The sequence below is a fragment of the Anopheles aquasalis genome, chromosome 3 (genome assembly GCF_943734665.1).
Source record: "Anopheles aquasalis chromosome 3, idAnoAquaMG_Q_19, whole genome shotgun sequence".
Classification (NCBI taxonomy): Eukaryota; Metazoa; Arthropoda; class Insecta; order Diptera; family Culicidae; genus Anopheles; species Anopheles aquasalis.
Genome location: NC_064878.1, coordinates 9,397,501 through 9,415,000, shown reverse-complemented (window position 1 = coordinate 9,415,000; position 17,500 = coordinate 9,397,501). Strand labels below are relative to the sequence as shown.

Sequence of the window (17,500 nt, the reverse complement as noted above, 5' to 3'; positions counted from 1 at the left end):
AACGTCCCTGATAAGAAAAAACAAAAAACGCAGCCACTCACTGACCGCTCTGCTGTTTCCATTGGTTTCTCGCCATCGGCAGGCTTCTCCCATACGATACCGGGCTATCCACGGTATTCGGTGCTGGCCGACCGAAACCAGGGCATCTACAATCTGCGCATCTCGAACGCATCGATCGAGGACGATGCGGAGTACCAGTGTCAGGTCGGGCCGGCCAAGTTCAACTCGGCCATCCGTGCCAACGCCCGGCTGACCGTGATATGTAAGTATTATCCTGGCTTCATTTCAGATCAGGTTTCCTGTTTTTTTTTCTTCACCATTCTCTGTGCGTTCCGATAACACTTCATCTGCAGTGCTGCTCCGATAAATAATACCGAGGGCCCTTTCTTTCGCCCTTTCTTCGTTAGTTTGCTTTCGAGCGCAGAGAAATTGTTTGCTTTGTTTGTTCGGTGAAATTTGCTCCAAGTGCGCGGCAGTGCCAGCGAGCCCATTAGTACCGATCAGGTTAATGGGAGGACAGACAGACAATCAGACTGTTGTATAGCGAAAGAGGCGGAGTGCTGCTGTCTGGTGGAATGTGCTGAGCATCCTTCGGCACTTCTGCCTCCTCCAGAGTGTCACCATTGGAATGCAGCATAATGTTTACAAGCCTGCCAACCGGTGAGGCTTAAAATTGTATAGATAGGGAAATGGGGGGACTAGCTTGTTGTTGAACGGCAGTACCGTTCCTTTGGGAAGGGGGCCAGTAATTTGAAATATTCCTCCTTCCAATGAGCAGAAGCCGTGGAGCTGCCAGGGTAGAAGAAGGGACGCAGACTCCTTCCCCCGGGTTGACAACAATCGAATTTACGTTCGCGTTTTCTTTTGGGGTTTCTACTCAGCTCGTTCGTATTATTTTTTGCGTTGCAAGCTGCTATGATTGGAAGGGCCTGGCGACTGTGGATGGGGGCGTAAAATCGATTCCGTTCCGGCAAAAGTTCATTAGTTATGAGCGGCTTTGTTGGGATATTTGGAATGTTTATGCTATCTCGCTTTCTGGATGCTGCGCAGGAACGCGAGATGATGTCAACCGTCCTGCCGGATGGTACTCCCGGATTCGCGCTTCATTTCAAAACTTTTCTCCAAAAAGAACCTTCCAAAAAGAAGGGGCTTTCTTTGACATCCATGGGAGAAAGTTAAGGAGAGTGATGTTGAATTTACTCCCGAAAAGCGTAAATGAGCTTCCGTCCGAGGAATTTAAACGTTTTAAATACACATGAGCTACTCCGGAAACAGCGGGAGGGGTTTCTTTCAAGATGATGTAACGTACGGCGAGCGTATGGTGGTTGATGGCAAAGGCAAAAGCCATAGTTTTGCCCACGCGCTACATCGTCACGTACAACGATAAGCCCCCGTCATGCAGTCTTTTGTGATGCAGCAACTGCTCCTGATTGCGTTCCCGAACCCAAAGCTGGTGGTAGTACGCGGGAGTAGTTCTCAACATGCCGTCCTCGCCTGGTCGGTGCACGGTGCACCCGATGAAAATTCCTTGAAATTATTTAATAACAAGTAAACTTTATCTTATTCTCGGTGTCGGTTGAGTACTCTCCCGGGAGGGGACCGGTCGACCGTCGCCGCCGCCGCCGTCGTCGTCGTCGTAATTTATCTTACGTGAAGTACGTGAGCGCAGCCTGGCATGCCCGGAGAAGCAGCCAGGGGATCGAGCGTAACTACTGCAGCAGTGGCTACTGCACCTCCTTGGCGAGGATAGCATCCTGTCGGTCGGTGTGCTACCTTTTGCTGTATTACCTCTCGGTGGCTTAGGTTAGAGTTTCTCCGCAGGGCCGGTGTAGTGTAGTGCCTAGTATCGTTGCCTTCCTGAGCTGACAACAGGCAATGTAAAACATATTTTTGCTCACTCGAACTCCCCTTCTTTCCGCTACTCCTTTTCTCCGTTGCCATAGATCAGGAAAGGAAGTCAGCGAATGGAAAGGGAAGAACGGAGCGGATAGTTACACCAACTTACAGCAGCGAGGTCATGAAATGAGGCGAGATCGTAAGGACCGCCTTTGAATATCAGCGTAGCCTTCCTGCTGTGATAAGCTACTATAGCGGGAGACCACCACTGCAGGTTTCCATTGTTGAGGAAACCGGGCCAAGGCTGCAGCTTCGGCGTCTCTTCGTCTTCAGTCCCCTTTCCCCCCACGGATTTGACGAGTGAAATCTATTTGAAATATGAAAAGTACAGACCATTAGTTATGTATGATGTGCCGTTGCGCCACACGTTTGAACACGAACGGAGTATGTGTCTGTGTACGTGAGCGCATTGTTAGAACAGGCCACACTCACCGGAAGCTGGCGCTTCGGAGCCACAGCTTCCGTTACTGAGGAGCAGACGATCCACCTTCTGGCTCCTGACACTACTGTCCTCCCTTCCAGGTGTATGCAGGTGTTTTACGATCAAATAGTTGAAGACGGAGGACCGGGTAATGTGGCATGAGAACCATATGCATCCATCGTGTTTGATCGTGTAAAATGGGGCGAGAGAGAAAAAAACCGATGGGAAATGACTCTCGGTGGAGCCGTTTTACGGTCGTTGTACCTCGATGCACGTTTGCGCCGACTTTGCAGCACGGTTGCAAGACCGCGATGCGGTGTCGGTTGTCGGAGAAGCAGAAAAAAGGGAAGCATCCTCCCGAGAACGAACGTTGGAAGTTGACGAAACTTTTGACACCGTCAGGATCTACGGTGTTCCGCTGGATATGCGATAGCAGCATAGGGAAGGCTTGTAGGGAAGGAAGAGCATTATCGTCGACTTGGAATGTTCGCTGGAAGGAGTTCGTGTCTTTAATTCCAAGGAACGCACATCAAAGGTTCAAAGTTGTGAAGAATTAAATCCCACGCCCACGTTTTGTGACACAGGATCTTCGCAGCTGAAGCGCGAAAGGGAACAAAGAACAAGCGATCGATCAGCTTACCCATACACGTTGGTGCTGGGTATAAGCTTCACGCCCAATTTCGCATCGATTAACTCATTGTCTAGTTGTCTAGTGTTCGTTCGTGGCGTAATCCTGTGTGCGAGTGTTCTGCTCCAGGAAGCTTGAATTCATTCGATTGATGCTCAAATACAACAGAATTTCCCCCCAAAATAGGTGCTATGCTCATGCCAGGTGGCCCGTTGCTGATCGGTGATTGATTGGTGGTGGTGAGCACGCCTGTTTTATCGTGGCCCATGAATTGCCTGGTGTTTTATTGTGCGGTCAATGCTTTTTGCGGGAATTGAACCGTGTCCTCACCGTTTGCGTACGTGTCTGTCAATAATTTCGGTTTGCAGTTTTGCAACTAGATTCACATATAGGCCCACGCGGAGGGGGGGGGGCAAAGGTTGGTTCCCTGGTCACCTGTTGTGGAGTACCACCCATTGATTGTGTGGTATCCAATTATTTTATGGAAATTGTGCACGAAAAAAAATTGTGCGCTCAATAACCAACAACAGGAGAGAAGGAGAAAAAAAACCCACACAAATCCTGTCTCGAATCCTCGGCAAATTGCAGTTATCCATTCGGGGGATCCCCAGTTTGATATGGATACAGCTGCTCGGAATGCCAGTAATTATTGGTATTTGCCATTCAATTTGCCCGGTGAGCGCGCAGTTTTTTTGCTGCCACGCTTCCACAGGCTCTGTGTGGCTGTGTGGCCGCCTGGCACCGCAATTAGATTTTGGGCCCATGGCTCCCACTCTACCAACACTCCAACGCTTTCAATGTCGGGTTTGAAAATAATTTTTATTAATACTCAGCCCCGCGAGCAGAAAGGCACGAGCACCACAGAACAGATGCCTGGCGGATAAATGAAACGGCGGGGTGGATTATGGACAGTCTGGCGTGCGCTTGCCATTTGTACAGCATGTTTAATTAAAAACAGACATCTCGCGTACATCCGTTCGCCCGTATGTGAAGCATAAATCTATAATTTACGCTGGTTACACTTGTACGTTCATTGGACGGCATGCTGATTGATTAATTGTGAGCAAATGAGGCGCACGGGATGGCACACTCCAAAGGAATCCTCACTTCTCTCTACAGTTGTGGTTGGCCATTTATTTCGCGCCCGATAATGGTGATTACCGTGCCGTGGGTAACTTTTTCCAACAACTTTTCACCAACAACACTTCGAGCGTTTGATCGGTCGACTCGAAGTGATCCACTCTTCGCACCATTTGCTTCATTATGCCAACTCGAGATCAACTTTAAGGATACTTGCTCGCCTGCTCCTGGATTCTCCTTGCGCGGTGGGGGAATGATGGCTAAATCAAAAATTCTGCTCGCCACAACTTTTCGCTCCAGGTGAGATGTTTTAATTCAGCAGGGGCGGTGGGCGTGTTGGCCATTTGCTTCGAAGCCCCTTGGAATATCGCACAAGAACTGTGAACGAGAAGAACATTTGCGCTCTAATATTATGGTAATCACGTGTAGAGCAATTTCCCTCACTGCCTTCCCGCCCCATTACCACCCAGTGGTGTTTCTTTGTGTCTTTATCGTCTTCGTTTGTTTTTTTTTCTTGGACGACTCCTCCTGGACACTGGTGGCGACCAGCTGCTTGCTGACTGGCTGGCAACTTCAAACGCTCGAAATCGAAAAACACGCCGAGAGAAAGAGAAAGTTGTAATGCTTTTTAAATATTCAAACGATTCTAAACCGCGGCAGTCGCTTGCTTACAGGCTTTCCGTTTGCTTTAAGACGCGTGTTGCGCCGTGTTCTCTTGTTCGCTGGCCGAAAGCGAATCCAACCCGTGAGGATTAGAGCGTGGCCGGAGCGCCGTACGGAATGTCTTAATTTTTGCGTTGCTTTCTCGCACCTACGGGCGCTTTAGCTCTTGGGGCAAGGTGTTTGCTATGTTTCAGTGGCCGAAAAAGGGAGGGATGTTTCAGCACTTGCTTTAGGGGGGTAAGAATACTGGTGGTGGTGATTCGAGGAGCATAATGGTGCCAAATTGAAACATCAGTCCCAATGCGAACTCTGAGGCGTACCAAAAAAAAAAAGATGAAGAATTCTCTAATACGTTAGCTACAATTCTAGTGGCGTTGATGCTGTTGAGCATTTGAGTAAGGTGTCTCGTGGTATTTTAGCATACATTTGGTGCCATAGAATGACCAATAACTTTGTGCTGTTCCCTCGCCATAATGCATTCACGCGTTACATGATCAGCTCACCAGCGTGATGTTTGCATATTTTATGCTGTCATGGCCATTTGCTGTTGGTAGTATACCAAAAAGAAATCTCGCTCAACTGCCGGGGAGTAGAATGGTATAAAATCGAAGTGAAAAGTGACAAAAACGAAAGTCGATGCCGGTCGATGCTGATGATGCTCATGTAGCCAGATGGTAAACATGTTTACCGGGCGCAAAGCGCGCTTTTGTCAGCCGCGAATCACATCAGCGCATAGGCGTACAGACATCGGCCGAACCAGACCACAACCTTGAAGAAGCTTCAAGCAACGCCACTCCCCTCAACGAAACCATCATTAGGGGAGGTTATGAGAAGCGAAAGAAGCCGGAAAGTAATTCCTTCTGCTCGTCAGCATCGGGGATGGATTTTTTTTTAAAAAGAAACTGCTTGAACAATGTGACCTTCATGGCGCACAGACGCATGTTAGCGAGTGTGTGTTCGGAGAACACGTGTGGAGTGCTTGAAACTTGAAACTGTGCACCCTCATCCCCCTTCGCTTGAAGGGTGGAAAACTTTTCCTTCAAAAGCTGCCCCGAAGAACGGCGAGAAATAAGTGTCATCCTTCTAGCAATATGTTTTCACTAAACCACGAGCTCTCTCTCTTCTCTCTCTCTCTCTCTCTCTCTCTCTCTCTCTCTCTCTTCACACATACGTGACACACATCACCTGACTGGGGCGCGTATGGGGTGCGCACCAAAGAATTTTGTTGTTTTTGTTTCCTCTGCCAGCGATACAGAACGCGGTGTTTGTGTCTCCGTGTTTGAGCATCGCACCGGTGTCGCAGATTGAAATTAGGTGAAATTGTGATTCGATCAACGAACCGCCCGAGCATCGTCATCATATGCGAGCACCACACACACCCCATTCCACCCGGAAAAGTCGCGATTTTTCCTCCTTCTGTTTTGGCACACAATATCAAGCGTCAGCCGGCGGGTTTTTGATGGTAACATTTTGCTCGCTTTTTTGTCCCCCGTTTTCCCGAGGGGGAGAGGGGGAAACTTCACATTTTAATATGATTAAATTTTAGCACGCCCTAGCTTGCGCCGAACGTGTGGTGCCATGGTGTGGTTTTTGGAGGCTGGTCCACATCACACCGCCTGCCCGAGAGTGGGGCCATTTGTTTTTATGCCGGAACATATTGTGTCCCACCCCGGGGGAGTGGGAAAAGCGAACCACAGGTCGGATAACGGTCGCTGTTAGTGGTGTTTGATTTTTTGAAAAAAAAAAAACTCACAGATTTATTTATTCATGAGATCACTTCGCTAAAGCTTGGAACAAATCTGCGCTGTGCCTGTTGAGTAGCTGATGCCACTGGCTGGATGGCGGTGCTGGTGCGATTCCGATTTGTTATCATCGGTCAACGCGTCGCGAAATTTATGAACGCATCCGTCCTCAGTGCTCAGTTATCTCAGTCTGGCAACTGATTCCCAATCTCACGCCAATCATAAATGCATATCGCGGGCACCCATGGTCTAGTGAACGATTTTAGCAAACACCAGCACGAGCTGCATCGACATCCCCTTTAACTCGGTCGCTGACGCTGGCGCCAGTTATGCTGCGAAGCGGATCGGTTAAATAACAGGTCAGCATCGGGAGCGCCAGCACTGGTCTGATGATTGGCCGGTGGTTGAATAATTAAAAACCGAAACATGTCTAACAAGCTGATAACGGGGCCTTTTATTAGGCGCACAGAGGGTGCTGCTGTTGGTGCTCTGTTCAGCGCACAATCCGATGCACACACATTTCCTCTGCATTTGCTGCAATTTGCGCTTCAACGAGAACCCCACAGAGAGGCCACGGAGCGCTGATGGTGGAGCACCATCGCATTCCGAGTGTGCTGCAACTGCACGGGATTGCGGAAACGAAATCCCGAAGCTTCCACTGGATGAAAGGCAACCAGCTCCGGGTGCTGGTCAGTGTGCGATTGGCAAGTTTGGCATTAATTGGACACACTCGATGGAAGGGAGAGAGAGAGAGATTTGAATGCGTAGTACCAGCACAGTCACGCCCGGTGCACCAGAGCGGAGCTATCCATCTTTATTGAATTCGGATTCATTGAAAGTCCGAACTGGAGCACAGGAGTGCATGGAGTGTATGGAGTGCATGGAGTGGGAAATAGAATAATCCAAAGCAAATCCATCGCAACCACTGATCCACTGCGTGCTTTGCATAAAAGCGTGATAGTGAGGCGCGACGCGTGGATTTGCATTCACTGTTGGTGGTTAGTTGTGGAAAAAGATTGCAGAAAAAAACTATTTTCCCCTCTATTGAGGCTTTTTCTATCGGGTTTTTCGAGTTTGGTCTGTCTGTTCTGTCTGATAGGAAACTGTACGTGCTCACGATCGGATACTAGCTAGACCACAGCTACTAGACTCGTATGAAATGAATAGAATGGATGGAATGGAATGGAGTTCCCGTTGGTAGATTAGAATTTCGAGTCCTGAGAGTCTAGTGATAACAATCTACCCTTAAAGAGGCGAGTCCAATCATAAAGTTGAAGAGAACGGTACGCGTAGCACGTCCTCTACAGAGCTGCTGGTGCTGACGTCATCACAAACCCCGTGAGTCCCTTCTGCCTCTAAGACCTTAACGAACGAACGAAATGCGTCGCTTTGAAGCCGCTCGATAAATAGTTGCACAAGAGCAACGTCCACCTATGCTGGACCCAATCATGCTGGCTCGGTCTGCAGTGGACGTTTTCCTGCCCAAATGGAGCCTCAGCTGGAGGCTGGAAATTGGAAAAATTTAATTCATGAATATTTCATGTCAACTCAGCTGGTTGGCTAAAGGTAGGCTGTTGCTGCTGCTGCTGTTGACCGAAATACGGAACACCGGACGTCCGGTACTTGATCCGATTCCCGGGGTTCGGCCACCATACGGTTCAGCGGACGACGGGCTCGATTAATGGGATGGAGCACGATGGAGCGATGGGGTGGGGTGGTCAGTGTGGTGTCGCGCGATGTGATTAGTGTTGGTGATTGGGAAAACGGATGGATGGAGCCCGTGTGCTCACCGGTGCAGAAGTAGCAACCCGGGGTCTAATTTGTACTCCGGAACCACCGTGCACCGTGGGGCTAGTGAAAGCTAGCGCCAGTTTTTGGTGCCTGGCATGCGGCCGGTTGGGCTTCTGATAAATTGATGCCCACTATTAGGTGCCATTTCGCCGCGTTCACAGGATGCACCGGAGCTGTGTGCAGCCGGAAGAGTGCGCAGCAGCATCGCGTTGCATTAATAACGAATTCCTTCCCGAAACTCCCTTCAGGGCGCCTGACCAGCGTGTCGATCAGGTCGAGCAGAGATCGTCTCGATTTGTGCGAGTTGGCGATTCACTTCGGCAGCTTTTAGGCAGGTGGCTCCTCTGTCTCTGAATTCAAATATTCCAAACAACTTTCCTACAGTTTGTGCTTTCGTTTCGGTTCGGTTGATGTAAACTAGCAATCACGTTGTTACGTGATGCACTCCACTTACGGCCATGGTGCTCTCTAGGTCCACGAGGAAACAACTGCAATCGAAACCGGTGTTGGCCCGTTATCATGCTAATTGAAATGCTTCCAACCAAATGCTCCTAATCCTTTCGAGGGGGGCGGGATAATGCAAGTTGAATTCAATTCCCTCGTCGCGTTGCACTGCACTGGTGTGGCGAACCGACGACCTGTTACAAGTCACACCACAGACGACACACGGTTCGATTCGATTAACACCATTACGCTCGTTGTGAGGTTGCGAGTCGAATTAGGATCCAATTTCCCGATTCAAAGTGAGGGGAGGATCTAGCGGGGGAGCTGCGGAGAGGGTTACTGACACTCGGTCTCTCTCCCTGGGGGGTCCCTGTGGTCACCTGGCCTGGCATGAAGTATTAAACAGTTGGCACATCTCGATGTTTCTGCGAATGCGAATGCTGTCCTGGTCGTTTTCGTGGTTTCTATCTCTCTCTCTGTCTCTCTGGTTCCGATTACATTATCGTGCTCATTGGTGACTGCATACACCAGTTCACACACGACACTGAATTCATTAAACAATTGATTATGCTTTCGGTTGCATCGACAGCTCGGGAATACTAGACATTATGGTCTGCGACGAATCCGGGGCTCTCTTGGTGGTGACCTGGATTGTCCGTCGTCGTCGTCGTCGTCGTCGTCGTCGTCGTTCAAAATCATTTCGAAAGTTTGCCAAAATGGCGCTGTCCCCGAGCCCACACGGTGACCGCGAGTTTGAGTGTTTTATGAATGGGAAAAACCGGTTCTCTCTACGACGGAGCCAAGGATTTCTCGGCCCCTCCATGAATGGAGTGGGCCCCCCGGGTTCGAGCTGCGTATTAATGAGGACCATCGCTGCTCGCTGCTCGCGATCACTCTCCATGGCGGCAACGGCGGTAAAATGAATGAACATAAATTGACTCTTCAGTTCCGCGCGTCTTCGGAACCGGAGACTCGACTGTTTCGTAATAGTGTCGCGACGTTTCGAACTCCTACTGAGTTCAGGCCAGCACGGTGGGTTAAGATATTTATCAAAAAATAAAAAATAAAATACGAAACAATGCCTGGAAACGGATTCATCGAACATTCGAACACACCTGTCCGTGGTAGCATAATTTATTTTCATTAAAAAAAGGCTGCCATGGCTAGAGAAATATGTTAATCAAATCCCAATTCCTATCTCAACAGCTCAACGCTGGATGACGCAGGTCGAGGTCATGTCGGCGATGTGATGAGCAATCGAATTCCAAAACCTAATGAACTCGCCGGCCTTCATGACCTTCGCCCTCGCCGCGTAATTAGATTGTCGCCGACGAGCGCGCGTCGCTTTGACAGCTTTTACAAAATCGAAATCCATACCATCGGTTCACCGGAGTATCCAATTTCAATGCAATAAATCAGATAAATATTGAATGATCCGACAATATCGATGACAGCTTTGGCGGACAGCAGCAGCAGCGGCGGACCTGTCATTGTTTCATTTATGCTAAATTGCGCCCTCTCCGGTCCCGGTCGCGTTCAGACAGATGAATACTGGGGTGCGAAAGGAAGGATCCGTTCCATCGGATGTCCATACCAATTGATGGTTGGCGAGCGCGAGCTGCCATTCGTTGCAAGCGATGGAACAGATGCCACGTTCAAATACATGTGCCAATCGGAATGGCAGCAGCAGCAGCAGCAGTGGCAGAGAAGGTCCTCACCGGCGACCGGCGAGATAAATTCAAATCCATTTCGACCAGTCCCAACAGGCCCGGCGTTTCGAGATCCGCAATTTATCATATATTGAAGCCATTCCGGACCTTCATTCGCTTTCTGGTGTTCGCCCGCCCTGCTCTTCGTCTCCTTCGAGCGCCTTGTCGATAAGTTCGTGAAAGCTTTCCTCATTTTCCACGCCGGCATTTGATTTTTTCATGCTGCAAAGGTCTGGGCTGTCGAAGTGTCTGCCACCGTCCCCGGGGTGCAGCCCAGAGAACATCATTTTCTCATCCCGCCCTCTGTGAAAGCGAAGGAGGTACCAGAGCTCTGACACTCTCGAATCCGTTGCGCTGTTCTTGTTCTCTTCCGTTTTTTTTCCCGCTCGATTCTGCTTTTCCCTTTCGGTGTACCCTCTCAGCACCTTGTTCTCCTCTCCTTTAACGGTCGTTTTTGGTGCTGGTGTGTATGACCTTTTTCCTTTCTTTCTGCCCGGTTCTGTCCCTAAAAGCAAATCAGCGGGCCAACAGTTGGAACAGTGAATCCTTCCTGCAACGTTGCTGGTGGCTTGCTTGCTGCTAGGTTTTTCTTCCGGCATTTTCCAACGGTTTCTTTTATTGGCGCTACTGCAGATGAATTCTTGGTCTGCTTGGTTCGGAGCACTGGGAAGATGAGCGTTTCTACAATTTGGTTTTATTTTCACCACCACAAAACTGGCAACCGAATGGGAGTAGAAGGAGGATGGCAAAGTTTCCAACCATGGAAGGAAAATCCTTGATCTTCATTTTACCGGGAGTAAAGGATTCGTCCCGACACAAAGTACCGAGAACCAATCGCTCTCTTTCCTTTTTTGCTCGAAAACAGTTTTCCATTTTTTTTTCAGGGTTGCTGCTGTTGCTGCATCGCTCCGGTGCTGACTCAGCACTAGCACCGGTTTTCGCCGGTTCTGCCATCCAATATTTCTCGTTTAATATTCATTTGCTGCGAGATCGAAGAGGCGCGAAGTGGCGACGCCAAGTGCCGGAGTGCCGGTAAGCGCGGAGAGCGTATCGTATTCAAATTTTCTTCGATCTACCGAGTGTCGAGTGTTATCTCCTAATACCCGCCCGGCTTTGCATTGCACTCGAACCGCGCGCACACCGGTGTCACGTTTTTCATTTCGGATTCCCACGGAATCCCATTGAATGTGGCTCCACCTCAAAAAAAAAAAAAGACGAACGAGAAGCTGCTCTACTACTTCTTTTTGAGTTAAAGTTGTTTGGCTTTAAGGTGTGGGGTGTGCCAGGGTACCAAAACCTCTACACCTTTGTCCGTGTCCGTGTGCCACGGGAAAGCGCTTGGCGAGATGAAAAAAGCTCCCGAAAATGTCCTGCACAAAGAGAACGATCCGGGCGATCCGGGAGAGGGGAGGAAAGCAATTTTCAGATAATTGTGAAATCGTTATTCGCGCTGACGTCTTTTTCTGCTTCTGCTGCTGCTCCTGCTCATCCGGAAACCACACCAGGTTTTCACATTTCCACCACCATCACCGTATCCGGAGACGGAGGAGAGGAAACTCACAATAGAAGCTCCCCACACTAAGCGGACGCACACAGAAAAAGGAGGGAAAGCCAAATGGAAGGTTTTTACCGTATTTAGCTGGGCTGTGAGCAGCTCAACCCATTTCGATTTCCATGGGATTCCTTTCTCTCTTTTTTTTTTGGCTTTCTTGGTCTGGTGAGGGGCGGTTCTTTGACAAATCTGGTCCTCGGTCCCGAATCCCGGTCCCGGGGATCCTAACCATCGTCATCAGTTACCATCATCTCGCTGCTTGTGCTACCGAAAAGGACGGATGGAGGCATCGGTTCCAGGATCCTTTTCGCTTCTGGCATTGTATTCCTCCTACCTGACACCCGGGAAGGTCTCTGGGAAACGCCCTCCACTTCTTCAAGCGCTGGATAAAGGATTCGCCAATCGATTTCTAATGATTATTTAAGTACTGGCTGACACGGTATTCGTCGTGCCAGATCCCGCTTTTCCCAGGTGAGCGAGGTCTATAGGTAAAGAAATGGATGGAAAAGCCATTCCGCGCCCTTTTCCAATGGTGAACTCACTGATAAGCTGTAGCGCGTTTTGTGTGTCTGTCGGTGTGCGGTTTTGCCAATTAATGCTGGCAGCAAATTACATTCTGATTATCGGTGACGTGGGCACCGCGACCGTGCACTCTGGAGCACGAGATTATCTTCATCTCGGTAGCAGACCTCTCGAAGCACATTAATCATAAACCAACTCGCTAACCATTCTGTTCCATCTCTCCATCTCTCTCTGTCTCTCTCCCCTCTACAGCACCACCATCGTCTATCGAGATCCAGGGATACAGCCGCAATGCGAAGGTGGAGGTACGGGAGGGCCAGGACCTGTCGCTGACCTGCGTCGTAGCGAACGCCAAACCGGTCGCCCAGATCGTCTGGTATCGCGGCAAAACGGAATTCAAATCCGGTAAGTAAGTCTCCAGGAAACCAGGCCAACGGATGCACGGCTGACTCGGCTGGCTGGCTATCTGACTGCCATGTGGATGTGTGGTTGGCTCTTTATCAGCGACTGGCTATCAGAGAGAGAGAGAGAGAGAGAGGGCCAGAGCGATCCGCAAAACCACAAAACCGGACCATTTCGAGTCGAGTCAAGTGGAGCATTAGTTACCAGCCTCCCAGCCTCCCAGTCTGCGTTCCTTTTTGGTGGTGTGGCTGGATTGTTGTAGATAGCGTAGCACCAACACCAAGTAGGATAAGCCATTTCGCACAGGAACACTTCGCTTTCAACGCCCGGCCACCATTGGTCCTCTCATTTCCGGTTGGTTCACCCCGTCCAGGATCTTGCCGGAGACATCCGGTTGTGGGAGCGCCATTTCAAGCCCATTTCTAAGCTCTGTGTCGCTCTAGATTATTCACGAGCCTTTATCCATATTTCTGTTGCTGCTGGTGGTGGCTGGTTCCGGCCGATACAGATCCCGAGTGTAGGGCTGGGGGTCAATCGACTCCACTCTATTGGACCAAATTTTTCGGCTCCATATCTTCTGTGGATTGTGAGGATTCCACGGAGTTTGCCACACGTGCTAGAACGTCCAGATCGGAATCTAGAGATTCCAATTCGATGTTGTGGTGGTCTGTGGCAAAATTTCAGGCGAGAAGTGGACGAGAAAGGGGTGTTGACTGGCATTGCGAATGCGGTCAACAGTGCAATAAATAACGGTAATATATTCGGAGAAAATGTCCAACAGGAAACTCGAGGCCCCGTACACACCCATCTGTGGCCCCGACACGTGGCCTGGCGAACGATGGCCGCTGGTCGATGAAGTTGGTAAATGTCACTAAATAAATTATGCGACGTTTTTCCGGATCCACCACTCCGGGGTTCCTCTCGGGCCGTTCACGGGGAGGATCCTTCGCTTTCGTCCGCTTGGTGGGCTTGGTTGCGGCAACACCTCCCAGGTCCAGCGCGCAATCATCGCGTGAAGGTGTGACACAAGGAAGAGACCCCCTCCCCCCTGGCGATATGTCTCTATTTGCAGAAATCTATCAGAAACAAGGGGAGAGGACGGGTGAAGGTTAAGATCCAGGTCCAGGTCCAGGTCCAGGTCTGGCCTGACTTGACAAAGCGAGGGCAAATTGCCGGCACAAAATGGCGCCTGGCTGTTTGGTTGTGTGTTTTGGTGTTTGGCGAACATTGTTCCGAACGGAATTGGATACCGGTGTGGCGGTGTCCGGTGTTCCGGGCGACTCTTCAAAGTGACATTTTTCAAGGACTTTCTCTCGACACATACGGCTACGGCTTTCGAAGCTTTTATTTCGAACTGGTGTTGCTGTGCCCTTTTCCCTTCTCGCGTTCCCTTTTGGAATCCAATCCAATGCGCCAACAGCTTCCTTCTTCCTTTCTTTTCAAACGGTCGTCTTGTTCCACTAGTCATCGTCCTTATCGTCCTTCTAGTCGTCGTTCCCGGCCCCGTTGTTGGAATGAGCAAACAGAAAATAAATTGAAGTCTCTCTCTCGGTACATTTTTCATCTTTTTTTTTGTTGTATGACGCTTTTGACATCGTCCACAGCTTCAACAGCGTCCACTCGTCGTTGTGTGTTGTGTGAGTTTCTTTTGCCAACCGCTGCTCCGAAGCTCGGCTGCAACAGATTGTCTTTCCCGGTCCGTTTGGCTATTGAACCGGCTGGGGAGTGGGTGGAGTGGCCCGGCTGGGTGGCCGGGTTTTGACAGATATCGTCGCCGGTCAGAAAACTCTTTTTCTGCTCCTCATGGTCACATTCGACCGGGGCTCTGGGACACTTTATCGCCCAAGGGGGGGGGGAGGGTTTTCTGGGAAAAGTTTTTTAGGACCGTCCTAGCATTTCGTGCAAGTGTCTTGTCCTCTGTGGACCGAGTTACCGGGGGCCCGTAAGCCTCTCGAGAAAGTGTGTCCCGAGCGGATGAATGATGCATAGTGTCGCACATATTCAATCAGTGTTTGAGCCCCGGCCCAGAAGGAGAGTTTCGTCATTTATTTAATCTGTGTCCATCATTGGGACTTTTTGTAATCGAGAGGCGATTGTTCTCGGTTCGTCCAGCTCCAAGACCCAAGAAGTTGTTTACCAGTTCGGGTATTCCAAGAACTTTGATCGCATTCTGTTGGCATTTATCACCTGGAGACCTGGTATCGCTCTTGACTACGATAACATTTCGATTCGCTCACCGAATGCATCTCCAAAAAGCTTCTTTTTCTATCTGGACACCTAACAAAGGGAAAAGGTTCCGTTGAATGATCATTCGATGGAATCCTTGGAAAGGACTAAATTCCTTTGATCCTTTTTTGCCCGATGGGCTCCTCCCACTTGGGTTTCTTATCACACTTTGCACAGTTTTCGATTTTCTGCTGCTGGTCGGCTTAAACTATGCCCGATACGTCCTTCGGGGTCTACCCTAGGCGGCTCTATCAGGCGGTGCATTCGTAGATGACAAATCTGTTTCACCGTCTGCCCTACACCCACATTCCGTTGGGTTTGTTCTGGGACATGCTGATGATTTCCATAAACAACTTCTTAAGCTGCTTCCTGGCCCCTCCCCAGGCTAGGCGTTGAAATGTCTGCAATCAATCTCGCCGTTCCTCGCTCGAGTCTAGACCACACCGTCTACGGTTGTTGACGCCTGAAGGTTGATGAGTTGTTGCTAATAATTTGACGTAAAAATCCCAAACTCCCTTCCTATCCCCGTGACAGCAGCATTCGGTCTGTTTGTGCGACTGATGATGAGTAGTAGTATGCTGTTGAATGATGGCTGACGAATAGCTGCCATTACGGTACCATTCTGGTGGTGCTTTCTAACTCGAAATACTATTGAATTACCGCATCAGTAATGAACGTCTGGAAGGAGCGAAACGCCAGAGGCCAAGTCAAACGAAAATTGCTAGCATGGTTATGGTGGAATGCTATGCCCCAGACGCTAGGAATTGGCGTGCCTTCAAGTTTTGCGGTAGTCTCGCGGAGAAACATCTCGAACAACAATCCCTGGGGCCCTTGCGCGCTCTCTCTCTCTCTCTCTTGCTCGCGCTCTGTCGAAAAGTTAAGGTGTTTTCTGTTCTCGTCCGCCCCAACTGACAGCAGCGTTCATTGGCTTTTCAATTTCATTTCATCAACCTGACCTCTCCTTGCGGTCCGATCTCTTTTTCGGCGCGCAGATACCATCGAGAACAAGGTGACGGAAACGGAGGGCAAGCGGTACACCGTGACGTCCCAGTTGCGCATCAAACCGGGCTCGGAGGACGACTACATGGAGTACACGTGCCAGGCAAAGCATAAAGCCCTCCAGCCCGACCGACCGATGCAGACGAAAGTTCAGCTATCCGTGCTGTGTAAGTAAACGGCGCGAACAGGCGCAACGGCGGCTTTGAATGAGGTAAAATGAATACTTGGAATGCCCCGGAATTACAGATCCACCCGGAGAGCCACAGATCGTTGGGTTCGCGCCCGGCGAAGTCCTGCGGAGGGGCCAGAAGGTGGAGCTAATCTGCCGGAGCCGTGGCGGTAATCCACCGGCCCAGCTCATCTGGTACAAGAATGACGTCCAGGTGCAGATGGCCTACCGGACGACGGACCGGTTGTCCGAGAACACGTACACGTTCGTGGCGGAGGAAAGCGACAATAAGGCGCGGTTACGGTGCGAAGCCAACAACGTCATGATACAGGCGCCACTCAAGAAGGAGATCGCCCTCAGCGTGCTCTGTAAGTGCACCAAAACACCGGGAACCAGGGTTGATGGTCACGTATCCTTTACGTTGAAATCGTTTTCGCTCTCTCTCTCTCTCATCACCGACAGTTGCACCGACGCATGTGACCATTTCGGGTGCCTCGGAAGCACGAACCGGTGACGTGGTATCGCTGCAGTGCCAGACGGCACCATCGAATCCACCGGCCGAGATCAAGTGGAGCGTCAACGGGCATCACATGAAGAACACCACCGCAAGGACGATCGAGAATCAGGATGGTGAGTCGCAGAAACTGCCCTTGAGCACTAGGTCTCAGTATTAATACGGTTTCCTCCCTCCCCTTCTTGTTGTCTCTTTGTGTCCTTTGTGAACAGGAGGATGGGTAACGGTGTCCAACATTTCGGTACCGGTGGAGGCCAACAAACGGTCCCTGGTGGTCATATGCCACGGTCTTAACATGAAGCTCACCGAAAACGTCATCTCAACGCACACCGTCAACGTTTTACGTAAGTAGAGCCCTTCTCGGTTGATCGGTTTAATGTTGCATAAAATGTAACGAAATGAGGGTTGAAGCGGGCGCGTCCATCATCCGTGACGATGATAATCACTATCACCGTGTAGTGGCACGGTTTGCTTTTGTGCACAATGTGCCGTGTCAGCAGCAGCAGCGTGAATCTCGTTCGTGATGCTGCTGCTGCTTCAATTATTTATGCTGACGTAGACGCGCTCGACGCCATGACAGCACCATCATGCCAAGGATGGTTGCCATGGTAACACCGTCGTACAGCATTCTGCGAGGTAGCTTTGTTGGCAAGATAATGCTGCTGTTGCTGCACCGGGAGCGAGAGTGCACGCGCGACGCGAGGACTCTTGAATGTGAATGAGATTTGCTCGAGACGTGGCG

The 17,500-nt window shown here is 50.2% G+C and overlaps 1 protein-coding gene across 3 annotated transcripts in view; it reads left to right on the top strand.

Annotated features, from left to right (window-relative positions):
• LOC126576073 (nephrin-like) overlaps positions 1-17,500 on the top strand; it is a 61,156-nt gene that overhangs the window by 33,989 nt on the left and 9,667 nt on the right. For all 3 annotated transcript variants that reach the window (XM_050237177.1, XM_050237178.1, XM_050237176.1), the window contains exons 5-10: positions 83-262; positions 12,701-12,853; positions 16,069-16,242; positions 16,322-16,612; positions 16,707-16,874; positions 16,971-17,102. In XM_050237177.1, the coding sequence (XP_050093134.1) occupies positions 83-262; positions 12,701-12,853; positions 16,069-16,242; positions 16,322-16,612; positions 16,707-16,874; positions 16,971-17,102 (1,098 nt within the window). The remainder of the gene's footprint in view (positions 1-82; positions 263-12,700; positions 12,854-16,068; positions 16,243-16,321; positions 16,613-16,706; positions 16,875-16,970; positions 17,103-17,500) is intronic.